The 27914-nt window shown below is 37.8% G+C and overlaps 1 protein-coding gene across 6 annotated transcripts in view; it reads right to left on the bottom strand.

Moving 5' to 3' along the window:
• LOC123803814 (glutamate carboxypeptidase 2) overlaps positions 1–23667 on the bottom strand; it is a 121485-nt gene extending 97818 nt beyond the window's left edge. For 3 of the 6 annotated variants that reach the window (XM_045815525.2, XM_045815524.2, XM_045815527.2), the window contains exons 1-3: positions 10722–10965; positions 8374–8482; positions 3092–3278 (exon numbers count right to left, since the gene is read on the bottom strand). In XM_045815525.2, coding sequence (XP_045671481.2) covers positions 3092–3278; positions 8374–8482; positions 10722–10830 — 405 coding nt within the window. In that variant the 5' untranslated portion in view covers positions 10831–10965. Of the gene's footprint in view, positions 1–3091; positions 3279–8373; positions 8483–10721; positions 10966–23642 lie in introns of those variants that run through there. The other 3 variants (XM_045815528.2, XM_045815529.2, XM_045815526.2) reach the window with 2 other exon arrangements.
• Positions 23668–27914: the final 4247 nt, after the last annotated feature.

Genomic DNA, 27914 nt, shown 5'->3' with positions numbered 1-27914 from the left:
GTTAAAGGTCACATTCCTGGGAGAGGCTGAAACTGTTAGGTTAGGTATTAAGTCTTGGGTTGCTGAAGGGGGCTCAGTAGAAGTAACTCCATTTGGGGCCTCTTGTAACTTTTCCTCTACAGATAAAAACAAATTTAGAATTGTTGGTGAATTGAAAAACTTAGGTAGTGACCCTCTTTATCTCTTAATGAGGTTTTTAACTTTGTCCTAAAACTTACTTTATAAGATAAAACCATTTTTTAAGTCAATATTTAATTGGTATTTCTTTTTCAGTTTTTCAGTTAATTTCAAACTTGTTGTGATGTTGTGTTCAAATTACTCCTTATAAAATAGTACACAGCTGATTTTACTTAGTTTGACATGCTATGTTTTAAATCAGTTTTTTCCTTTAATTTTTTTTTCTAATTACTGATACACAGCACTTAAGTCACTTTTACTTTCCTATTATGTAATTTTTACTCTTCCTTTCCCCCCCAATGCTCCTTTTTTCTTTCGTGAAAATCATGTATCTTGGGCAGCTGTCTTAACTTGGGCTCAAATAAAACTCTTTTCCTTTTCCTTTAAAATTTAAAAGGTTTGTTCATTTTGTGTCAACAGTTGACACAGCTTGCTTCAGGAAAAGGAGAAATAGGGAGAAAACAAGGCACTTTGGAGAAGTATGTGACTATGTTCAGATGTACTTTGGATGAAAATAAAAAAGGAAAATGGACTAATGATACAGCTTTTTAAAAATTAGGAAGTTTTAGGCAGTGTGATATTGAGATTTATGATAAATATATATTTGATCTTCATCACGTTTCTGGCACTGAGCTCCTAAAATGTTCTAAAAGGAATTTCCTGATAAGAGCAACAAAGCTGTCTATTGTTATGTTAACGAGGTAACTTTTGGACCCCACTTAAGGATGGGCGCAGGTTGCCAGGAGAACAAACTTAGTGATTAGAGGGTTGGAATTTTCAGTCCCACTGCTAACCTCCCAGCCAGGAGAGAGGAGCTGGAAGTTGAATCAATCACAAGAGCCAAGATTTAATCATTACACCTATGTAATGAAGCGTCCATAAAAACCCAAAGGACAGGGTTCAGAGAGCTTCTCGGTTGGAGATGAGGGGGACTGGGGTTCCTAGAGCGGGTGTGGAAGCTCTCTGCTCTTTCCCACATACTTTGCCCTATGCATCCTTCATCTGGCTATTGATTTGTATCATTTATCATCCTTTTACAATAAATCAGTAATTTGGAATGTAAAATGTTTTTTGCAAATGTTAATTTGCTCAAGCAAATTAATCAATCCTGAGGAGGGGATCATAGGAACCTCTAATTTCTGCCCATCTGTCAGAAGTACAATGAACAAACTGGCATCCTGAGTTGAATGGGGTCATTGGAACCTCCAGTCTATAGTTGGTAGGTCAGAAACACAGGTTAACAACCTAGGCTTGCAACTGGCATCTGAATGGGTGGGGAAGAGGGCAGTCTTATGAGACTGAATTGTTACCGATGGAATCTGATGCTCTCTCTGGGGAAATAGTGTCAGAATTGAGTTGAATCATAGGACACCCAACTGGTGTTTGAGAATTGCTTGTTGGATGTGTGGGGAAAACACTCCCCATTCCAACAGAAATTAGTCTAGGAAGCCAAAAGAAACAGCTAACACCATTCCAGAAAATCTCCAGAATGATGTTTCTACATGATACCTTTATATTAGGTGTCAGACTTGAAGAATTTAATAAATGCTTATAATGACAAAACAAATAATGAAATGGAATAATAAAAGCAAAGTCACAGTCAAAATTGGGAGGTGAAAGAAAAAAGAAAAAGAAGCGCAAGTTTGTTATTTTCCTCACTGGATAGATCATCCCCAAATCCGACAGATCAAGACAGAGATTTTATACACATATATGAACATATATATTAACATAATCAATATCTTATTTCATCATTAAATAACTTTCCTAAACATACTTTTATAGACTCCTTAGTACTTAATTATATAGATATGCCCCCACTTATTTAACAAATATTATGGGACCATATGCTGTATATTGTTCCACATAACCTTTTTTAAAAAATACTTTTTAAATTTTGAGGTAGTTTAATATTTTAAAAAGATTAACTATTAACTACAATAATTTAAAATAGTAGTTAATATGGAAAGTTTTAAATCATATTAGGAAATTTAGCATGGCATTACATCACTAACAGCAAAACATAACAGCATATTTGCCATTAAAAGACTGATTCATTAGTTGATAGAATGTGATTGACATATTAGGAAAAAAATTTTAAATTTATATATATTTAAATCACATGACATTTTCAGTTCACTGATCAATCTGGACATATCTAAAGCTATATACAATTGAGAAGGCTCAAGTAACAAAACGACTGAAGGAAACTATCTCTACTGAAAGGGGCTATTTCAGTACAGTAGCTCTAAAACTAAGGTATGCTAAACAGGGTTAAACAAATGAGTTTTATTTTATGAGTTTCATATTGAATACATATCATGATAAGAAATATCTCAAATTACTTGTATTCTTTTCTTCCTCAAGAATGTACCCTAACTTGCAAACAAGATTGTAAATTGTTTAGATAATCATTCTATAGACATTCTCTCCAAATTCTCTTCCCCTTTAAATGCCCACATCCAAGTTTTGGGCACAGAGCTGAACACATGATCATATGAGTCATATCATTATGTACCAGTAAAAAGCTGCAGACTCAAACTGCACACCAGATGTCTTGAGTTTCCTCACATCCCCAGACTCATACAGTATCTTTTATAGTCTGAACCTATCAAAAATGTGTATATTTTACTTGCTTGGAAGTATTAATATATCATATTTTGTATTAGCACACAATACTAAAAAACAGAAAATACAACTGTCATCAAGCATTAATTTCTCAGACTTTTTCCAACATCACATTAAATTCAAACATCATAGGAAAGGAGTTGACATTGGTAATGAGATATTAAAGACATCATTCACAAGTTTCAATAACATTGATTTCTATCAATAATTAGAGATGTATAGGACATTCTTTCATAAAAGCTGTTTGAAAAGAATAGAGATGAGGATAGTTTCTTATCTGTTTTACCTCATTTCCGTCTCCATCAATTATTGAGATGTAGTTGGGATGAGTCTTATTTGGATAGGACAACAGGACATCATAATGGGCTAACTCAACAGAATCCAGGCCAAATTCTTTCCACTGGGATTGAATTTGCTTTGCAAGCTGAAAGTTTTGTTCTGTTCCTGCTAAATGTGGCAGCCGTGTAAAATTACTGGTGAACAAAAATTGAAAGTGGTTAGAAATTAATGTTTAGTCTGCCTTTATCCCAAATGAACAACCAAGGAAGGCAGATTGACATTTCAAAGGTGCTTTGAAATGTGATATGTTAAAGAAGCAAAGTGGTACTATTATTGCATCAAATAGATTTTCAAAGCTTATTTTGAAGTTTTCATGCTCTAATTTGTACTCATTCAAACGAAAAATTGGAGAAACTGATCTTTGTAGAGAATTGTTATATGAAATCCTGTGGGCGTGTCCCCATATAGTAGATGAGGAAAGTGTCCTATTCTTTCCTTAAGACTCATGCGTCTTAGAATTTTCATGGAATTATTTATTTCACTTGTGAAACAGATTTAGAAGGTAAAAAACATTTTCATACAAAATACCAAGTTGTGACGAGCCAAGAATGATTGATAATTACATTTATTTTTAAATACTCCAAGTTATGGCCAAGTGAGAAAGCTTTTGATTAGCAACCTTTATAAAGTATCTTCATTAAGGAATAATCTAAACATATTTCAAGAAGCTCAGACTGAATCTCTTGTACTCCGTTCATTGTGCATAGTAATACACTTAAAAATCAATGATTATAATTAGCCTGACCAGGAATATCTCTAATGAATAAGCTATGAGGGTAGCTACTAAAAATATTTTCATGAGTTTACTACTTTCTCATTTAATATGTCTGGATACTGGTGCTTTTGTTTGTTTAAATTTCTCTCTCTCTCCTGGAAATGTGTTATTTCCCTGAAGATTCAGCTCTTTGGTATTTTGGTCTCAAATCACTTAGAGAAAAAAAATCCACATGCCAAAAAGCATCATGTATCATAAAAAGACATTTACTTCTAGATCTTCACAAACTTCTGCTCCTGAATATGTAGGTTTTTCTAAAATCAACACATGTCCATCCTTATAGGGATTTTTTAAAAAACAAATAAATAGGCAACATGATTATGATAATTCCATTTTCAAATGTTTACTTTTATGGTAATTTATCTTAATTTTTGACTTGGAAAATCAACTGCCAAGAAGCATAACTCTCAGTTTTTAAAAAAATGGAGTTCTTGTGATTATTTTTTTATAATTCTATTGGAATAATTTAAATTGTATTTACAAAGATAGTATCAAAATCCTTATTCAAAAATGCTTAAGGGCTTAACACTATAGAAGCCAAAGTGGACTGCCCAAGATGGGCCACTTTGGCACGAACATTATTCTGAGCTGAAGGCCATCAAAACCCTACAGGATCAAAAGAAACTTTTGCCACTCCCTTAACAAAATAGAAGAATCTAAATTGGTGATCTTTCTCAAAATAAGGGTTATTAGCAGAGATAAATTTTATCTGAGTGATCCATCTGTATGGCAGGACAAATATCTACCTAATTACCAAACATCTGCTCTTCTTAATCACCCTGCAAAGTGGATTCCTTTCATATACCTCATTTTGCCTGTCTTTGGAATTCCCATGTCTATACGGATTCCCCACACATACACTATTAAATCTGATTTTCTCCTGTGAATCTCTCTTGTGTCAATTTAATTCTTAGTCCTGCTAGTAGGACCTTGAAAGGGATAGGACATTCTTGCTCCCTTACAACAACTTACACAAAATTTCTAATGTGTATTTGCAAAAAGTAATAACAAAAATAACACAAGAGGCAGCTGAGGTTTCTTTATATCTTTTCAATGAATACCTGCAGAGATAACAGAAAAAGAGCCAACACGTTGCAATTTTTTTTCTATATAATACAGATCACAAACTGTAACTAAAGTGAATGCAGATTATGCATATTTCCTCAAGTCAGAGTGATAACTGTCCCTACATGTTAAGAAATAGGGCACCTGGCTTGCTCAGTTGATAAGGCATGTGCCTTTTGATCTCAGGGTTGTGAGTTTGAGCCCCACTTAGGGGGTAGAGTTTACTTAAAAAAATAAATAAATAAAAATGAAAGGAAGAAAAAAAGAACAGTTACCAATAGGGAGTCTTGAACCTGTTCTCCCTACCACCAAAAAAGGAAGGAAGGAAGGGAGCGAGCGAGGGAGGGAGGAATTGATAATTATCAAACCTGGCTATTACAAGTGAAATTCCTTGTAACAGTGTTGTCATTACCAATGAGGATACAAGAGTGTGCTACAATTAGGGCTGGAACCCACTCATGTGGAGCAAAGCTGATCCTAATGAAGAGTAGGAAAAAATCCATTTCCAATGATAAATAAATTGGCATAAAATCTTATAAGTGGTATAGTAGAGGCTTTGCCACTAACCTGTGTAATCCTGGCTAAATCTTTAGTTTCTCATCTGCACCCTCGGAGAATATTACTACCTCACTACTTTCCAAAGATCCGTAGCTCAATTGGGTAACTTAAACTGCAACTCTTAATTTTTCTTGTATTATTCAATTACGAAGAGTGTTGCAAATAATTTGTCAATCCTACTAAAATATCAAGTTTTCTTAAAAAATAATAATTTACAAACCATCCCAAATAGCCAACAACTTGTATTTAAAAGTGGGCTCACATATCTCTGTCTGGCTAGAAAAGTGCCACATATCATTACATTATCTCAATTAATAAAGAGAGCTGTCTGGCTTACAAATGATGGAACAGTGCTTCCAGGAGCTAGATGCCTGGAAAGCAGCTAGTAAAAGCAGAAGTGGTACTCAAAGGCCTATCAGGGAAATTCTGAGCCCACAGGTCTACAAGAGTTTTCTAAAATAATCTTGTCTTTCAAAACCGGACCAGAATAGAAGGAAAGTTTCCTTAAGGAGATGCAAAGTAGTGAACAGAGCTGAGAATTCAATGGAGGGGAAAGGGGTGGGGGAATGGGATAGACTGGTGATGGGTAGTAAGGTGCACTGGGTGTTATACGCAACTAATGAATCATCGAACTTTACATCAAAAATCAGGGATGTACTGTATGGTGACTAACATAATATAATAAAAAAAAAAAAAACCAGAAGGGAAACAGGACAACCCCTATCCCAAAGGAGGCTGAAAAAAACAGCCCCTACTTTGATCCTCCCAGCCACTATGGAGAGGCAGACAACTTGGAAGTAGAGAGGACCTTTAGAAGCAGAGCAAAGGAAGATAAGATGGAAGATCTGAGGCTTTACCGACCCCTGGTCTATGGGTAGAATTAGATTGAAAGCTCTCTAATGGCTGAATGGCAAATGGGAAATCTGGAGAGTCCAGGAGGTTTCTGGTAATTCTGTGGTCCTTGGAGGGATGAGTTGGGTTCTCTTAATTTCTTTTTTTGTGTGTGCTAATGGTGAAAATCCTTGAGTTCTAAACAATGAGAGGCGTTTTGCTGGGGTCATGGAGAATAAGCAAGAAACTGATTGCTTTAATTTTACTCAGGGTCTAGAAAGAGAAATGAAGGCATTCATTTTTGTTCTCTGCCAGTCAGTCCATGTCACAGGTTAGGAAAGGAAGCAGGGACAGCAGCTCTGTCTAGAAGTGAACATTATATCTTGCCAGAGCTCCACTTTTACTTTATCTATTATACAGAATTATAGTGAAAGAAGTCCTAGAGGCAGAGGAGGGGTTTCCACAAAATTTAAGCTTCCAGGTCTCTCAGTTGAAATGGCCCTTCCAAAGACTGGAAGGTGCCCAAGCAAATTTTTATTCATAGTTTTAATTCTATTGTAATTGAAATAGGAAGCTCCTGGGTGGCTCAGTCCATTAATGTCTGCCTTTGGCTCAGGTCTTGATCCTGGGGTCCTGGGATCCAGCCCTGCTTTGGCTCGGCTCCCTGCTCAGTGGAGAGCCTGCTTCTCCCTCTCCCTCTGCCGCAACCCCTGCTGTGTTTTCTCTCTAGCTCACTCTCTCTTTCAAATAAATAAATAAAATCTTTAAAATAAATAAATAAAATAGACATATGTGTTTGTATGATCATGTGTGTGTACATCTATGCGTGTGTGTGTGTGTATAACTGTCTTTTACATAAAATTCTAACTTGTATTCACTAAGGAATGCTTCAATCACTATCAGGACCTCCAAGTATTTTGCTTTGGAAAAGCTAAGTAGTCTAATCAGTTACATACAGTCATTCTACACAAGTGTTTTATTTTTAGTTGCTTTGCAAATGCTCTTTAAATTTACTAATTTACACCTTTTGCTCTACACTACAAATAACTATTTCAGGAAACAGAGAGCTAGTTTTCAAACCATGTCATATATGCGCTCTCTAATTCATCCTTGTCACAGTGATATCATGGTTCCCATTTTACAGATTTGGAAATGAAAGCTCAGGAAGGTTAAGTATTCACTCCAAGTCATTTTACTGTCAATGGGCAAAGATGTAATTTAAATTCAAGCATATCTGAGTCCACGGAATGAACCGTGAGAGACTATGGACTCTGGGAAACAAACTGAGGGCTTCAGAGGGGAGGGGGTGGGGGACTGGGGTAGGCCGGTGATGGGTAGTAAGGAGGGCACGTATTGCATGGGTGTTATATGCAAATAATGAATCATGGAACACTACATCAAAAACTAATGATGTACTGTATGGTGACTAACATAATAAAAAATTATTATAAAAAAAAGTATATCTGAGTGCAAAGTCCAAGTTTATTCTTTTTGCCTAAAATATAATGTTGTCTTCTAAACAGGAGTCAGCAAATTGTTCCACTGACCAGATCCAGCCCACTTCCTTATTTTTGTACAGTCCACAAGCTGAAATGGTTTTTACATTATAAACAGCAAAAAAAAAATATTTTGTGACATATATGACATTCAAATTTCAGTGCCCATAAATAAAGTTTTACTGAAACTGCTACTCTTGTATGTTTATGTATTTTCTCTGGCCTCTTCTGTGCTACAATAGCAGAGCTGAGTAATTGTAACAGAGATCGGCTGGCCTACAGGGGCTGGTCCTTTATAAGACATAGTTTGTTGACTCCTGCCCAAAATTGTCTCTAGTGATACAGTTTAGCTTAAAGTATAATCCTGTCTAGATGAAATATGATACAGTGTTTTCAACAAATAAAACTTTTTTTAAAAGTCAGTTCCTGTATATGAAATATTTAATCAAAACTTTCTGAACAGAATAACAAATTACCCATATAAGCCATCAAGTATATACTTACTATAAGAACCTCTTGATGTTCTCAGCTTTCAATTCATCCAAAAATACCTTCTTCACATTATGCTGTGGAACAATGTTAGTAGGTTCATTGGAGGATTTTATAAACCATCCTGTAAAATACATACAAAGATAGGAACAAGACATGAGTTCACAAACAGGACCTATTTTTCCTTATTATTGTATCTATCATGCATGAAACACAAAGTATCAATGACCTCCAGTATTAACTGAGATTATTTTACATTTAATTTCTCTTGCCCAGTTTCACTAGAAAAAAAATCATGGAAACACTTTTCAAATACAGATCAGTCACAACATACTTTTTTATTTTATTTTATTTTATTTTTTTTTAAAGATTTTATTTATTTATGTGACAGAGAGACAGCCAGCGAGAGAGGGAACACAGCAGGGGGAGTGGGAGAGGAAGAAGCAGGCTCATAGCAGAGGAGCCCGATGTGGGACTCGATCCCGGTACGCCGGGATCACGCCCTGAGCTGAAGGCAGACGCTTTAACGACTGCGCTACCCAGGCGCCCCACAACATACTTTTTTAAAATAATTTCAATGACAGATGTTGCTGTGATTTTAAAAAACGAAATGTTTTATAAGCAAAGGACCAATAAAATTAAATACGTTTCAACTAATGGGGATAAACAAGATCTCTTAAAGGTTAAGGCAAAAAGGAGATCTACCTATTTTCTCCTGAAAGCTTCTATCCCCAGTGACTGCTCCTCTGCTGACGCAGAATAAGCATTTAGTAAATGTTTATAATGAATTAATGATGAATCTATTTCAAGTACATAAATTATTTCAGAGTTGAAGGAAACTCAGACTTGCAATTTGTTTCAGAAACTAAAACAAAATGTATTGAGATTCTGTGTTTCCAATTGAAGCAGGCTTGAGATTTTGAACTTTAGAAAGCTAGAAGAAAACTACAATTAAAAAAAAAGAAAAAAGAAAACTACAATTCACCCAAAGGCTCTGCAAGATGCCCAGTGCACAGAGACCAGAAGGAATGGGTAGCCAGATCACGTGGAGCACTTTGCTCTTGTAGCTGGCTTTCACTCTGGGGGAAATGAGGCATCTTTACAGGCTTTATTTAGAGAAATGATATGATCTGGGCGTAAAATAGTTACCAAAATCACCCATCCAGCTTTTGTGGAAATTTCCAGTTATTAATCATATACATAACATACACACACGCATATATACATGCATATTGAAATAAATAGGTGGCAGCAAATGGAAATACAATTCCACTGGTACATAAAACAAAAGGACTTGGATTAGACTGGGATCAGGGCAGGACACACTGAGGATGAAATGCTTGAATTGAGAGATGAAAAACGAACAAAATGAAGAGGTGGGAGGCCTGTGGGGGGAAAGGAGAGCAGAGAATCCTAAGAAAAAATTTACAATTAATAAAGAACTTATTCTGTGTCATCCACTGGGCAGTGAATTCAGAGCAGGGGTGAACTACCTTAAACTAGTCCTGTGCACCAACGTCCAATTAGAAGCATCTCCTCATCAAGAAGGAGTAAAGAAAAGTGCCAGCAACCCAACACTGTGCTAGGAGCTTCGGATGCTCTTTCATTTACCATTCCGAATAAATTACAGATATTCTTATCATAAGGATTGAAAAACTGAAGCCAGGAAAGACTCAGTAAATTGTTCAAAGCCACGAAGAAGTAGCAGAGTCAAAATTAAAATTTAAGAGTCTGAGCTTGTCAGTGCTGCCCCTGGATTTTTAGGAAGTTGGGTTAAGTGTGCGAATCAGTACACAGAGTAACGCAAAAGACCTACCGGCAAAGATCTGCTCAGAGCGCTGACAATAATAGCCAGTTTTCAAATGTTCCTCTAATTATTTAATTCCCAAGGACGAAAGAATGAGGAGAGATAAGAGCCCCCGTGCAACAATGCCCTGACGTCCACCTACTGTATACATGAAGCAGCTCAGGCACACGACGAAAGACCCCAAACAGGTTAGAGTCCTATCCCGCAAAGCTTCCTGGACGACCTAGTTCAACTGCCCCGCTGGTCATAATACGTACCAGTTTCCCAAAGGGCTCGAGCGGGTGGCACCTGCTGAAGTCCTGTTTCAGGGTCTCTGCGTTCCACTCCTTACCCTGGGTGACTGTCTTACCATAGCCTGTCCAGAACCCTACTGTGCCCTCGCCTCCAGCGATCCCCAGCTAAGGCGCCGGAGCCCGTTCCCCACCTTCCCGCAACCCAAAGCACCGTCCCTGGGGTAAACACGCAACAGGACCGCACTCGGCAGCGGCCCGCGAGTCCCGGGAACCGCGGGGCCGCGGGGTAGGCTCCGGCATGTGCGAGTCCTGCGCCCCCCTACCGAAGAGGAAGCCGACGATCAAGAGGCCGGCGGCCAGCACGAGCGTCCCAAAGCGCGGGCGGCGCCAAGCGACAAAGGTCGAGTCGGCTTCGTGCAGGGGATTCCACATCTCGGCGCGGCCGGCGGGGCCTCCTGGGACCTGGGCCTCTGCTGTGGCCCCCCTGCAGCGGGGCAGCGGGACAGCGGGACAGCGGGACAGCGGCTTCCTCCCACCTACGCCGCGCTTATCAGTTACTGCGGGCTAGAAGGCGGCGCGCCTGGCGCGGGACTCGTTTCTCCGCCCTAGAATAGTTGTAGCTTACTCTGAACCAATCAGCTTCGGGAGGTTTTACGAAGTGCAAACTCTGATAATTCAGCATCCTGAAGCTGTAAGATTGTGGCTTGTGTACTTTTTTGCATGTGTATATACAACAATTAAAACCTTCTTAAAAAAATAAAGGCATAGCGTGATCTCATTTTGTATTTCTTGAAATATTTTGTGTGTGTGCATAGAAAAATGTCTGGGTAGGATTAGTACGGAAATATTTACAGTGTTTACCTCTGGAGGGTGGTACGGTGAGGTCAGGAAGAGATGGGCGTAAAAGATTTTCTTGAGCTTCTTACTTCCTATACTTCTATACATATTTCTTAAAATAATAAACAAGTTTTTATGTAGTAATAAACATTAACAGAAAAATACTGCATTTTACTTAAATATGACAAATGTGGTTTTTCTGAAAAAGTAAGAAGCTATTTTCTATTGAGTATCCTGCTTTTTTCTTTTTGTTTTGTAAGAATTTTTGAACATATATATGCCTATAATTTTTAAATTTTTTTACTCAATAATGAAGATTTTCATATCAATATATAAATTATCTTGTTTATTGTTTTTTAGTAGTGTTATAATATTTTCAAGGATAGATTGAAGAATGCAATTTTCATTCTAAGCATACCAAAAATTTCTGTGTAGCTGATTCACATAAGAACTTAATATATTGAATTAAAGCTAAAATCTGTTCTGAAAAGTAACACCACAAATTTTGTCATGAATAAACATTTAAAAAGAGGGAGTAGCCCTTGAAGAACTCGAAATATGAGAAAGCATTCTCGAGACAGATGAAGTAGACATATTCCACACACAGCAGAATAATCAGAGAATGTTAGTGATTTCAGTGTGGTAAGAAGTAAGGTGTGTGTGATTTGTACAGAGCAAAGTGAAAACTTATTGAGATTTATTTGGAATATAAAAGTATAAAAGTGAGAACTCAGCCAGAAGCTGTTGGGAATAAATTTTGGCAAAGGTTGCAGTTGTTCTTGTTTTTGTTCTTAAGATTTATTTATTCTAGAGAGAGTGTGTGTGTGAGCAAGGCAGGGGGTGGAGAGACAGACTGACAGGAGAGAAAGAATTCTCTAGCAGACTCTCTGAGTGCAAAGTTCATGATCTAAGCCAAAATCAGGGGTCAGACAAAACCAACTGAGCCACCCAGGCACTTACCATTTTGAAAGTCTGTAATGGGAATTCAGAGAAAAATATATTGAGTTCAAAACTGAAGGGAATCGAGTTAGTGTGTGGCTGAAGAAAGATCTTCTTCAAAGCTTCTGACAGAATATGGGGGAAAGAATGGGGTGCCTGGGTGGCTCAGTCTGTTAAACATCTGCCATCAACTCAGGTCATGATCTCCAGGTCCTGGGATCTAGCCCTGCATCCCCACATTGGTCTCCCTGCTTGGCGGGGAGTCTACTTCTCCCTCTCCCTCTGCCCCTCCCTCCCACTCATTCTCTCTTTCTCCCTCAAATAAATAAAATCTTAAAAAGAAAAAAAAAGAATATGGTGGAGAAGAAACTGAAGATTCAATTAAAATGCAATTTTATTAGGAAATGGGAGGAACAGGGAATGGAGGGATATTACATTGTTTATGCCAAACTAGAAACTAAAAGCTAGAATCTCTGTTTTTGTTTTATTTTGTTTTGTTTTAAATAATTGGAACTCTTGTACACTGTTGGTGGGAATGCAGAATGACGCAGCCACTATGAAAAATGGTATGGAGTTTCCTCAAAAATTTAAAAAGAACTACCAGCAATCCCAGTTCTGGATATTCATCCAGAAAAATTGAAAGCAGAATCTTGAAGAGATATTAGCACTGTCATGTTTATTGCAGCCCTATTCACAATGGCCAGGATGTGGAAACAACCTAAATGTCCACCAATCAATGAATGGGTTAAAAAAATATGGTATATACATACAGTGAGATATTATTCAGCCTTGAAAAAGAAGGAAATCCTTCAATATGTGACAACATCAATGAACCTTGAAGACATTCTGCTAAGTATAATAACCAGTCACAGAAAGGAAAATACTGCATGCTTTCACTTATATATCTAAAAGAGTCAAACTTGAAGAAGCAAAGACTAGAACAGTGGTTGTCAGGGAGTTGCTAATCAAGGGCTATAAAATTTCAGTTGTGCAAGATGAAAAAGATCTAGATAAATGGTGCACAACATTGCACCTATAGATAACTTTGTGCGGTATAGATAACAATACTGTTTTGCACACTTAGAAATCTGTTAAAAGAGGACCAAGATATGGAGGCAACCCAAATGTCCATCAGGAGATGACTGGATGAAGAAGAGGAAGTATAGATATACAATGGAATACTACTCAGCCATAAAAAGAATGAAATCTGCCATTTGCAACAACATGGATGGATCTACAGGGTATAATGCTAAATGAAATAAGTCAGAGATAAACAAATACGGTATGCTCACACTCATATGGGGGAATTTAAGAAACAAAACAAATGAACAAAGTAAAAAAGAAACAAACATAAAATCCCTAGACTCTTAACTATGGAGAACAAACTGGTGATTACCAGAAGGGAGAAGGGTAGGGAGCATGGATGAAGTAGGTGAAGGAGATTAAGAGCACTGGGTGATGTATGGAATTGTTGTATCAGATGTTGTAGACCTGAGGTAAATATAACACTGTATGTTAATTACACTGGAATTAAAAAATAAAAAATAAAATAAAAACAAAAACAAAAAGCAAAATAAATAAATAATCTGTTAAATGCATAGATTTCATATTAAATATTCTCACCACCATTTTAAAAACAAACTAGGTAGCAATTCTAAAAACTAAAGGATGCGAAAAGGCCCAGATTATAAAGAAAAGAACAAATGAATAAAGATACGGCTTCTAAAATGCTGAATCTTAGATTCATTTAGGGTATTTATCTAAAAAAATAAATAAATAAACAACAACAAATATTATTGAGAAGACACAAATACTTCCACATACAAATATGCAAAGTACATCTCCTCAAAGTTACCAAGTTACCAAATTACTCCTCAATTCTCTTTCTCTGTCCACCTCACCCCTCGCTCTCTCCCTCTTCCCCCATGCCCTCTCAGTGGAATGACTGAACCTTGGGGCACTATATAGCTATGAGAGTTATCTAGACCCATAAAGACATCTGTTCCAGCCAAATAGGAAAAACATGACAAAAGTGTAGCTTTCCATCAAGATCACAGGTATTTTGATTTACATAAGAAGACATTTTAAATAACATAAGAACCAAAGAAAATTAGTTCCAGCGATATAGCCACCTAAATGGGTTTGCAGAGTCTTACTAGAAGAATTAGGTTAAATCCAGATCTAAGCATGTAATCTGCATGGATTTTGAAATCTATACAACCATTTAGTGAATTGATATAGGGACTACAACAGGGCATCACAGGCACAGATGTGAGAACCCCTGGTCAGTATCTCAGATAACTATGAAAATCCCAAACATCTAAAAGAGTATCCTTGAAGACTCTTTGTGATGACCCCGGTGTTTCCTTTGTGAAAAAGCATATTTTTTAACCCCAGAATATTTAGAATTAAACATAGAAATGTATGGGTAATTGAGCCCATTAATTAAAAGAAATTTGTATTTCAAAAAATGTAATGTGAGATATTTGAGATAATTTGGACTATTCAATTAAACTTAATTCTAAATTTCAGCTGTATAATCAAGTAATTGAGTTCACCTTTTGGGTTTTAAATTGAAATTACTTAGTATATTTATATGCAGTTTTACTGGAATATGTAAAAGAAATTAAGATTCCCCATAATTATAAATTAAATTTATTAGACTTATAAGAATTACATTTAAGCACTTGAAAATTTTTGTTAAATGATTGAAGTGCCTAAAAATTAATAGAATCCATTAAATGTATAAATGCTATTTAAAATGTTTAATAGTGTTTAATCAAGTATGTAAAATAAGACTAAAATTTAAAAAAGTCCCATAGTTATTGTTAAAATTTATTAGATTTATAAATAGAATGAGATACATACACTGAAAGTAAAGCCACTAAGGAAGAATAAGGTTTTTTAAAAATTTCTAACTTCAATCAACCAAATACTGGTTGTAAAAGTTAAAGTAAAACTCTGAATATTTTTTTTCTATATAAAACCTGCCCTTGAGAACATTAAAAAAAAAAGTGTCACAGTGTCTAGCAAAGTTAATTACTAGTTCCCCAATTAACATTTTCACTTTTAAACTAGATGACACTTTCAAACATACTGGCAATCCTTAGTTTCTTTTGCCAGGTCCTCCTTTGCCAGTCCTTTAAATGTGGGAGTGTCTCAAAAGTCTGCCTTTGGCCCTATGTTATCTTCTTTCTATAGTAGCCATTAAGGTGATTTCAAACTCCAAGTACGATGTATGCTCTTGCAGAAACTGGCTAGAGTTTCACCAAACATTGCCCTGTTTCCTAGGCGCATAGCTAGACTGCAAGTCTCAGTACCCCTTAAAACTAGCTAAGCCAATTTCTTATGTAAGGCTACTAAAATACAGGAGAAAGTAATGTCTGGCACTGCCAGGCCTGGCCCTTAAAAACCTCCTGTACAATCTTCCACTCTCCCTCCTCACATTAATCATTTGACTGAATGCACACAATCTTAAGAGAGGATCCAAGGCTCTACGGGATGGTATAGCCTTAAGATGGAAAGAACATCCATTCCTAAATCATTTCTTGGAGGAGTGACCAGTAATCAAGAATGTCCAATTGGACTTCAAAGAAGTGAAAAATAAACTTCTATTTTTTTGGAACCAAATGGATTTCTTTGTTACAACAGCTGGTGCCACTAAATATTACTGATATTGATAGAATCCTCCATTTTTTCACGTTTTTTGCCAGCCTAGACTTCACACCCCTGAGATCCATAATTAAATATCTAATTGCTGAATTGAGATTTCTACCTAAAAGTCTATTCAGCCACTCAAACTTCACATAATCAAAGAGAAGTTGGTCTACTATCCAGCTGTATTAGTCAAGGTTCAACAGAGAAACAGAACCAGTAGGATACACACGACTGAGGGCTAGCAAGATGGCAGAGGACTAGGAGACCTAAATTTTGTCTGGTCCCAGGAATAAAGCTAGATAGTTATTAAACCATTCTGAACACCCATGAACTCAACAGGAGATTGAAGAAAAGAATAGCAGCAACTCTATGAACAGAAAAGCGACCACTTTCTGGAAGGCAGGATGTGCGGAGAAGTGAATCTGAGGTGATATGTGGGAAGATAGACCACAGGGTGAGGGAGCTTTCATCAGCCAGCTACAGGCAAGTGATAGAACAGAGAAGTACAAAATCGGAACTTTTAGAAGTCTGCTCTGGTGAGGGATGTCACTCAGGCAGCTAAGGGGAGGGGGGTAGAACCCTTGCTGGGACAGTGCAGTCTCAGGACCTTCGGGGTCACAGAAGGACTGAGGGTGCCTGAGTGCAGCAGAGCTCCCAGGTATCAGAGCGGGGAAGCTGGCTGCAAAGAGTGAGCCGAGGACGGGGCTCTCAGCTTGGGGTTGCCATAAACTGCAAACTGTGGCACAGCTGGGCCACTGCTCTTCGAACAGGGGCCCAATAAGCAGCAGATCTGGGGAGACTCTCCTTCCTCCCCTAGGAGAAGTGGCATGGGAACATGGCACAGGAGCTTGCTGGGCTTGGAGACTCCAAATGGGGTCCTGTGCCTGAGATAGAAAAGCTTGGTCACAGGCCCGGTGAGTGCGGAGTGCGGACAGAGACCAAAGAGAGAGGAGTGACTGACTGCTTTTCTCTGAGAGCTCACTGAGGAGTGGGCCCCGAGCTCTTGGCATCTCCAGGGCCAGAGATTGGGAGGCTGCCATTTTCAGTCTTATCCTCTAAAAAGCTGCTCTGAAAGCCTTCAAGGAACAAAAGCTACTGAGAGCAAACCCAAGCAGATTACTTAGCCTGGCCCCTGGCAAGGGCCATGCAGTACTGCCTGGGGCAAAGACATGTGAGAATCACTGCAACAGGCCCCTCCCCCAGAAGATCAGCAAGAACATGCAGCCACAACCGAGTTTACAGATCAATGAGAACTGCAAAACTCCAGCGCTACAGGAATACAGCACATAGAATTCATGGCTTTTTCCCCATGATTCTTTAGTCTTTCAAAGTTAATTTTTTAAATTTTCTTTATTTTTTTCTTTTACTATTTCTCTTTTTTTGAATTTTTCTTCTTTCCTTTTTCAACCAACTTCTTATCAATTCCTTTTTAAAATCTTTGATTTTCATTTTTACAGTCATATTCCAACCCTACATTGTATTTACCCTTATTTTTGTGTATATATATAAGTTTTTCTTTCTTTAAAATTTTGGGAGGCATTTTGTCCTAACAGACCAAAATACAGCCAAAATCTAGTATGTGGCTCTGTTCTAATCACCAGCCTGATCATATTCTTTTTTTTCCCCTTTTCCCCCCAGTTTCAGGTCTCTTATGATTTGCTTAGTGTATATTTTTCTGGGATCATTGTTATCCTTTTAGCAGTTTGTTCTCTTGTTCATCTGTTCTTCTCTGGACAAAATGACAAAACAGAAAGACTCACCTCAAAAAAAAGGAACAAGGGCAGTACTGAACAAGGGCAGTAATCAACATGGACATTAGTAAGATGTCAGAACTAGAGTTCAGAATGATGATTATAAAGATATTAGCTGGGCTTGAAAAAAGCATAGAAGATACTAGAGAATCCCTTTCTGGAAAAATAAAATCTAACCAAGTTGAAATAAAAAAGGCTATTAATGAGGTTCAATAAAAAATGAAAGCTCTAACTGCTAGGTAAATGAGGCAGAAGAGAGAATTAGTGATATAGAAGATCAAATGATGGGGAATAAAGAAACTGAGAAAAAGAGAGATAAACAACTACTGGATCACGAGGGGAGAATTCGGGAGATAAGTGATACCATAAAGTGAAACAATATTATAATAATTGGGATCCCAGAAGAGGAAGAAACAGAGAGAGGGGCAGAAGGTATATTGGAGCAAATTATAGTGGAGAATTTCCCTAATTTGGGGAGGGAAACGGGCATCAAAATCCAGGAGGCACAGAGAACCCCCCTCAAAATCAGTGAAAATGGGTCAACACCCTGACATCTAACAGTAAAACTTACAAACCTCAGAGACAGAGAGAAAATCCTGAATGCAGCTCGGGACAAGAGATCTGTAACCTACAATGGTAGAAACATTAGATTGACAGCAGACTTATCCACAGAGGCCTGGCAGGCCAGAAAAGACTGGCATGATATATTCAAGGCACTAAAGGAGAAAAATATGCAGCCCAGAATACTATATCCATCTAGGTTGTCATTGAAAATAGAAAGAGAGATAAAAATCTTCCAGGACAAACTAAAAGAATTTGTGATCACCAAACTAGCCCTACAAAAAATATTGAAAGGGGTCCTCTAAGCCAAGAGAGAGCCTAAAAGTAACATAGAGCTGAAAGGAACAGAGAAAATATACAGTAACAGTCACCTTCCAGGCAATACAAATGGCACTAAATTCATATCTTTCAATAGTTACCCTGAATGTAAATGGGCTAAATGACCCAACCAAAAGACACAGGGTATCAGATTGGATTAAAAAAAAAAAAACCCAAAAAAACCAAAAACAAGACCCATCGATATGCTGTCTGCAAGAGACTAATTTTAGACCCAAAGACACCTCCAGATTTAAAGTGAGGGGGTAGAAAACCATTTACTGTGCTAATGGACATCAAAAGAAAGCTGGGGTGGCAATCCTTTTATCAGAAAATTAGATTTTAAACCAAAGACTATAATAAGAGATGAGGAAAGACACTATATCATACTTAAAGGGTCTATCCAACAAGAAGATCTAACAGTTGAAATATTTATGCTCCTAACATAGGAGCAGCCAAGTATATAAGCCAATTAATAACAAAATCAAAGAAAGACATCAACAATAATACAAAAATAGTAGGGGACTTTAACACCCCCTCACTGAAATGGACAGATCATCTAAACAAAAGATCAACAAGGAAATAAGGGCTTTAAATGATATGCTGGACCAGATAGACTTCACAGATAATTCAGAGCATTCCATCCCAAAGCAACAGAATACACATTCCTCTCTAATGCACGTGGAACATTTTCCAGAATAGATCACATCTTGGGTCACAAATCAGGTCTCAACCAGTACCAAAAGATTGGAATCATTCCCTGCATATTTTCAGACCACAATGCTTTGAAACTTAAATTTAATCACAAGAGGAAAGTTGGAAAGAACTAAAATACATGGAGGCAAAAAAGCATCCTACTAAAGAATGAATGGGTCAACCAGGAAATTAAAGAATAATTTAAAAAATTCATGGAAACAAATGAAAATGAAAATACAGCTGTTCAAAATCTTTGGGATTCAGCAAAGGTAGTCTTAAGAGGAAAGTATATAGCAATACAAGCCTTTCTCAAGAAACAAGAACGGTCTCAAATATACAACCTAACCCTATACTTAAAGGAGCTGGAGAAAGAACAGCAAATAAATCCTAAACCCAGCAGGAGAAGAGAAATAATAAAGATCAGAGCAGAAATCAATGAACTAGAAACCAAAAGAACAGTAGAACAGATCAACGAAACTAGAAGCTGGTTCTTTGAAGAATTACTAAGATTGATAAAGCCCTCGCCAAACTTATCAAAAAGAAAAGAGAAAGGGCAAATAAATAAAATCATGAATGAAAGAGGAGAGATGACAACCAACACCAAAGAAATACAAACATTATAAGAACATATTATGAGCAACTATATGCCAACAAATTAGACAATCTGGAAGAAATGGATGCATTCCTAGAGATGTATAAACTACTAAAACTGAACCAGGAAGAAGTAGAAAACTTGAACAGTATCAAAAATGGCCCAACGAACAAGAGCCCAGGGCCAGATGGCTTCTCAGGGGAATTCTACCTAACATTTAAAGAAGAATTAATACCTATTCTTCTGAAAATGTTCCAAAATGGAAAAAGAAGAACTCCCAAACTCATTTTATGAGGTCAGCATTACCTTGACCCCAAAACCAGACAAAGATCCTATCAAAAAGGAGAATTACAGACTAATATCCCTGATGAACATGGATGCAAAAATTCTCACCAAAATACTAGCCAGTAGGATCCAACAGTACATTAAAAGGATTATTCACCATGACCAAGTGGGTTGCAAGGTTGGTTCAACATCCATAAATCAATCAATGTGATATACTACATTAACAAAAGAAAGAACAAGAACCATATGATACTCTCAATAGATTCAGAAAAAGCATTTGACAAAGTACAACATCTTTCTTGATTAAAACTCTTCACAGTGTAGGGATAGAGAGTACATACTTCAACATCATAAAAGCCATCTATGAAAAATCTACAGCGAATATCATTCTCAGTGGGGAAAACTAAGAGCTTTTCCCATAAGTCAGGAACATGGCAGGGATGTCCACTATCACCACTGCTATTCAACATAGTACTAGAAGTCCTAGCCTCAACAATCAGACAACAAAAAGAAATAAAAGGCATCCAAATCAGCAAAGAAGTCAAGTTCTCACTCTTTGCAGATGATATGATACTTTATGTGGAAAACCCAAAAGACTCCACCCCAAAACTGCTAGAACTCATGCAGGAATTCAATAAAGTGGCAGGATATAAAATCAATGCACAGAAATCAGTTGCATTTCTATACACCAACAACAAGACAGAAGAAAGAGAAATTAAGGCGTCAATCCCATTTACAATTGCACCCAAAACTGTAAGATATCTAGGAATAAGTCCACCAAAGAGGCAAAGAATCTGTACTCAGGAAACTATAGAATACTCATGAAAGAAATTGAGGAAGACACAAAGAAATGGAAAATGTTCCATGCTCATGGATTGGAAAAACAAATATTGTGAAAATGTCTATGCTACCTAGAGCAGTCTGCACATTTAATGAAATCCCTACCAAAATATCATCAACTTTTTTCACAGAAATGGAACAAATAATCCTAAAATGTGCATGGAACCAGAAAAGACCCCAAATAGCCAGAGGAATGTTAAAAAAGAAAAACAAAGCTGGTGGCATCACAATTCCAGACTTCAAGCTCTGTTACAAAGCTGTAATCAAGTCAGTATGGTACTGGCACAAAACAGACACATAGATCAATGGGCCAGAATAGAGAGCCAAGAAATGGACCCTCAACTCTATGGTCAACTAATCTTCGACAAAGCAGGAAAGAATGTCCAATGGAAAAATAATAATTTTTCTTCAATAAATGATGTTGGGAAAATTAGACAACTACATGCAGAAGAATGAAACTGGACAATTTCCTTACACGACACACAAAAAGAGACTCAAAATGAATGAAAGACCTAAATGTGAGACAGGAATCCATCAAAATCCTTGAGGAGAACGCAGGCAGCATCCTCTTTGACCTCAGCTGCAGCAACTTCTTCCTAGACACATCGTCAAAGGCAAGGGAAGCAAGGGCAATAATGAGCTATTGGGACTTCATCAAGATAAAAAGCTTTTGCACAGCAAAGAAAACAGTCAACAAAACCAAAAGACAACTGACAGAATGGGAGAAGATATTTGCAAATAACATATCAGATAAAGGGCTAGTATCCAAAATCTAAAAAGAACTTATCAAACTCAACACCCAAAAAACAAATAATCCAATCAAGAAAAAGGCAGAAGACATGAACAGACATTTCTCCAGAGACATCCAAATGGCCAACAGACACATGAAAAAGTGTTCAACATCACTCGGCATCAGGGAAATACAAATCAAAACCACAATGAGATACCACCTCACACCAGTCAGAATGGCTAAAATTAATGTCAGGAAATGACAAATGTTGGTGAAGATGCAGAGAAAGTGGAACCCTCCTACACTGTTGATGGGAATGCAAGCTGGTGTAGGCACTCTGGAAAACAGTATGGAGTTTCCTCAAAAAGTTGAAAATAGAGCTACCCTATGATCCAACAATTGCACTACTGGGTATTACCCCAAAGATACAAATGTAGTGATCTGAAGGGGCATGTGTACCCCAATGTTTATAGCAGCAATGTCCACAATAGCCAAACTATGGAAAGAGCCAATGTTTATAGCAGCAATGTTCACAATAGCCAAACTATGGAAAGAGCCTAGATGTCCATCAACAGATGAATGGATAAAGAAGATATACAATGGAATATTATGCAGCCATCAAAATAAATGAAATCTTGCCATTTGCAATGATGTGGATGGAACTAGATTATGCTAAGTGAACTAAGTCAATCAGAGAAAGACAATTATCATATGATCTCACTGGTATGTGGAATTTGAGAAATAAGGCAGAGGATCTTAGGGGAAGAGAGGAAAAAAAGAAACAAGATGAAACCAGAAAGGGAGACAAGTCATAAAAGATTTTTAATCTCAGGAAACAAACTGGGGGTTGCTGGAATAGAGGGGGGCGGGAGGGATGGGGTGGCTGGGTGTTGGACATTGGGGAGGGTATTTGCTATGGTAAGCACTGTGAATTGTGTAAGACTCATGAATCACAGACCCGTATCCCTGAAACAAATAATACATTGTATGTTAATAAAAAAATAAATAAAACCTTCAAAAAAATCTGGAAATGTAACCTATAAAATTTCATTCTGTGGAAAGAGTTCACCCACACAACGGTGCTTACTGATATTCTTCCGTCCACAGGAGACCCGTAGTTACTTTTTCTAACACATGGCTTCTTTAAGGGTTCTGGGTTTATGATGACAATAATAAAATTGCCTTTTGATTAAAAAAAATACACACAACTATATATAAGATAAGATTTATTATAGGAATTGGCTCAGATGGCTACGGAGGCTGAAAAATCCCTTAATCTGCTGTCTGCAAGCTGGAGACCCAGGAAAGCCAGTGGTATAATTCAGTCCAAGTCAAAAGCCCTGAGAAGGGGTGTTGGGTGGGAAAGGATAGCTCTGGTTTAAGACCCTATTCTGAAGGCCCAAAATGCAGTTGCTTTGAAGTCAGAGGGCAGGAAAAGATGTACGCCCCTGTTCAAGAAGAAAGAAAAGGAATTTACCATTTTCAAATCTTTTTGTTTTATTCGGGCCCTGATCACATTGGTGAGGGAAGATCATTTTTACTCAGTCTACTGAATCAAATGTTAATCTCTTCCAGAGATAACCTAACAGACACATCAGAAATAATGTTTACCAGCTATCTGGGTGTTCCTTAGCATAGTCATGCTGACATAAAATTAACTATAATACCACATCCCAACACCACTCCCACCCCCTGCTAGACTTCCCTGTCTGTCCTATTTGAATAAATGACACCACTCTCCACTGATGTTCAGGATGAAATTTTAAGTCATTCTTCATCTATTCACTCATGAAATATTTATTTAGTGTCTCCTATGTGCCAGGGACTATGCTAGGTGCAGCAGACACAACCATAAATGAAGTAGACTTGTTTCCTATTACCTCTTTTACTCCTACCCAATTACCAACCACCAGTGTCTCCTAAAAAATAAATACCATCATCTCAATCTTCTGTTTGAAAATCTTTGCCTTTACTTGTTTTCCCCCTACAAAATAAAATTTAAATTCTTCATCAAGATCTGCACATTTTTCCAAAACCTTACCCAAATCCATTGTAGTGGACATCAACTTTGAAAACCTTGTGTCCCTGGGCACAGTTAATTGAATGAAGAATAGACACTCGATTCAGCTTCGAGGTAAATCTTTTGCTGAGGTGTTGGATTGGAGTTTGAAGTGGCTGGAAGTGTTACATAGGTGGCCAGTCAGCTTCTGCCTATCACACGGATACAATAACAGAGAAAGGGGGATTAACTACAAAGTAGAAGGAAGCAAGTGTCCAGAGAAAGCAGAGATAGTATCAGAAATGGAGTCAATGCCCTAATTCCTGACCTTCAAGATCTTGGTTCCAGTGTTTCTAGAGACCCAGTGTCCTTCCTGCTCTTGAGTTCTGGGAGATACTCTTGAATCTTTTAAATAAACCCCGGCTCCCTTATTCAGTCTCTTTTTTGCTTAAACTAACTGGAGTTGGTTTCTCTTGCTTAGAATCCTGAATAATTAAGCTCTCCAGTCTCATCATTCATTCAGCTCTAGTTCCCCATTCTCCGCCGGCATCACCTCCAGAGGCAGCCAGAAAACAGCACTCAAGAGGCTCAGCAGGGACCTTTGTCTGGTTGCTCATTGCTCCTGGGAGCCTTTGCGGGGTGAGGTTCCCCTCTTATGACACCAGAACTTATTAAAAGATAAACTGAGGCAGATTAAAATTTTAAGTTTACTTAAGAAAAACCAATTCAAATCAAGCAGCATCAAACTGGAAGTGGTTAGAAATGTTCCACTGACAGGAGCATAGTGAGAGGCTTTTTACAGAGAAAAGGCAGAGGAAATAACTGATTGGCTATAACTTAAAGACCAGTTGGCTGATTGTGATTGGTTGTCCTTAGCTTTTTTTTTTTAAAGATTTTATTGATTTATTAGAGAGAGAGAGAGCACGAGAGCTCCGTGTGTGCGTGTGTGGGGGGAGGGGCAGAGGGAGAAGCAGACTCCCAGCTGAGCAGGGAGCCCTCTACTGGGCACTCAGGGTACATGGGACTTGATCCCAGGGCTTGATCCCAGGACCCTAAGATCATCATCTGAGCAGAAGGCAGATACTTACCAGCCTGAGACACCTAGGTGCGCCTGTCCTTAGGATTTTGATTTCTTAACCTTGAGGCTTGGATTTGGGTTTGCTTATAAAGGCTGCCATGGCATTAGAACCACATCAGTCTAAAGGTCTCCTGGTTTAATTAACTTAGCACTGCTCATTTATCAGTTTGAGATTTTGGATTCCTTCAAGTCCAGTGGGTATAAAGAAAGGGTCTCTTGCCAAAGATATGCTCTAGTGCAAGTCGTTTATTTAGGTTTATAAAGACTGTTTGCTGTTGTTGGAGTAGGAGTTTGTTAACCAACCCTTTGAGGGTTTAGAAAAGGTCGTGAGCTATTTCACACTTTTTATATTGGGGGCCTTGATGCCCTCTTAGGCAAAAATATTTTGCTATTTTCTTCAGAAATATCTATCTTATGATTCTGTACTTTTCTAGTATGTACTGTATCTTGGTTAAGAAACACCTAATGTGTCCACCTTTTCTTCTGCCAAGAGCTAAACTTAAATGTTTTTTTGAGCTACTGACCAATAATATGCAAATAAGTTTTTTGTATGGGATAAGGTTACTGGCTAGGACAGCCTTGTGGGAGAAAGACCTCTTTTGCCTTCAGAAATGGCAGGAAAATATGCTGTTCCTCAGGATTGACTTCTCCACCCGTGATTCTGACACGATCATATGATGACGTACATTGATATATGCTTGACAATTCATTTCATTGTTTCTTGCCCTTTCTGGTGAGGAATTTGATCTGTTCTTCTGTTCCAGCTCCTCCCCTTAGCAGGTAAGTCAAAGGAGAACAGAGAATTATGGGAGAAGTGTGACAGAGCCCTGAGAGTGAGGATTTCAACGTGATATTTTCCAGAAAGACTGAAGAATTAGTCAACCAGTCAAAACACATTCGGACTAGAATTTCTTTCTATATGTCTTTTTGTTCTAGTTTTTTAAAATTTTCTCCTTTAAAAATCTTTTTTAGTACAATTTAGAAGAACTCTAGCTCTGTCCTAGCTGACCAGACAGGACAAGGAATATTTCCAGATCTCAGACCTAAATACATAGAGGAACAGCTTATTCCTAAGGAGGCAAGCCAGTGAGGGAGGATCCTCTTTGGAAAGCCCAGTAAGAAGAAAGTTGGTAAGAAGTGGAAACTGGGAGTTGCCCTGCAAAATAAACCTTTACCCTCTGGACAAGGACGAAGAGAGAGTTGTAACGTAGTTTCAGATTCCAGAAGAAAAGGCATTTCTGCCATTGATTGCCAAGATACTCTTTTGTAGTTTAGCCTCTGCTTAGAATGCTAATTCCCATCTCTTTCTCTCTCTCTCTCTCTCTCTCTCTTTTTTAAAGATTTTATTTATTTATTTGACAGAGAGAGAGAGACAGCCAGCAAGAGGGAACACAGGCAGGAGGAGTGGGAGAGGAAGAAGCAGGCTCCCAGTGGAGGAGTCTGATGTGGGGCTCTATCCCAGGACTCTGGGCTCACGCCCTGAGCTGAAGGCAGACACTTAACGACTGAGCCACACAGGCACCCCATAATTCCCATCTCTTGTACCTACTCTTCTTCCTGTTTCTTGGGAAAGCTGCCCAATTCCATCTGTTTTTCTACCTGGATATTTGGAATTTATTTTTTTCTCATGAGCATATATTATTCATATTCCAATGGATTTTGCTGTTTAACGGAAAGAACTCTAAGGCAGGAATCAAGAACTGTGATTTTATATACTTAAAAGATTTAACAATGTAATCATAACTGTTATTTCTTATTTGCTATATGACTGAGGCTGTGATAAATGTTTACACGGACAGATGGAAATCAATGAAATGTTAGGTGAGCAACGAACTATGAGGGTAGATATATATGATAAGATTTGTTTTGGTTACAGAATAAAATATAAATAAAATTATCTGTGGTGTACATGCAATCATTACTGTGTTTTGTGCTTAGGCATAAGTAGTGAGTATTTTGGACAGATATTGCAATTTTTATAGCCAAGCCAAATAACTCAATAGAAGAGGAGTCTGCCTTTATTAATTTATCTTTATTTTTTGTCAAGGTTAGGAAGCTAGATGTCTGGTTCCCACTAAGAAGCACCTGGGTGGATCAGTCAGTTAAGCATCCTGCTCTTGATCTCAGCTCAGGTCTTGATCTCAGGGCCGTTAGTTCAAGCCCCATATTGGGCTCCACACTGGGCATGGAGCCCCCCCCCCCCCGCAAATGCCACCTGGGCATTGCAAGACCAGAATATTTACTATTATAGATATGAAATAGAACTGAGTTATGCCCTTCATTCAGAAGCTCCAGGGCAACATATGCTATATTATAGGGTAAAATGGGAAGCAGGGGGAAGGGAAACATAACTTTATTAGGATGTGAATCCAAGATTCTTAAAAGGTCAAAATAACTTTCTCATTTTTAAGTTATTTTATTTCTCTTTGGGGAATTGAGTTAATAAATATTCATTTTCCCTTCCCATTTTTACTTCTGACTTTTCATTAAGATGGAGTAAGTTATTGACAGAAAGACCCCTTCTTGGATTTCGTCGTCCCAGATAAATTCTATTTTTCAGTTAAAACTCTGCATACAGGAGGGGCACCTGGGTGGCTCAGTCAGTTGAGCATTCAACTCTTGGTTTCAACTCAGGTCATGATCTCAGAGTCGTGAGATCGAGCCCTGCATTGAGTCTCACTTTGGACTTGATGCTCCGCATCCGCACTCAGCAGGGAGTCTGCTTGAAGATTCTCACCCCCTCTCCCTCCCTCTACTCACACTTGTGCTCTCTCTCTCAAATAAATAAATAAATAAATCTTAAAAAAAAAAACCCTCTGCACACAGGAAAATAATTTGAATTATTAAGCAAGTGGCATAGGTGTTTATGCTACCTCCATAGGTATTGGGCTGTTTCAATAGTTAGGACATCTTTATTATTATTATTATCATTATTTGTATAGCTTACTATGGGTTTGTACATTCTGGGTAGTGGATTTTGTCAGCAAGAATAAGGTGAAGTTATCACAGCCCCAAATATGGAGGAGGTCTGTAACTTAGGACTTCGCAACACAAAGATTTTTGAAAAGACTAATTAGAGAATGCCTTTCTTCTAAACACAAGAATAAAAGCTACGTACTCTTTTATACGATTAATTTAACTTTCATTATGGGCTATTTATTACCAATGATAAATGACAGGGTTCTATCAGAGCCAGGTACTGCATAGCTCCCCTTGGGGCACACATGGAGCTCAAT

Source organism: Ursus americanus, chromosome 16, assembly GCF_024610735.1.
Source record: "Ursus americanus isolate L20-20 chromosome 16, mUrsAme1.1.p, whole genome shotgun sequence".
In the NCBI taxonomy this organism is placed as follows: Eukaryota; Metazoa; Chordata; class Mammalia; order Carnivora; family Ursidae; genus Ursus; species Ursus americanus.
The sequence above is the reverse complement of the archived record's forward strand: the minus strand, read 5'-3'. Positions and strand labels throughout refer to the sequence as shown.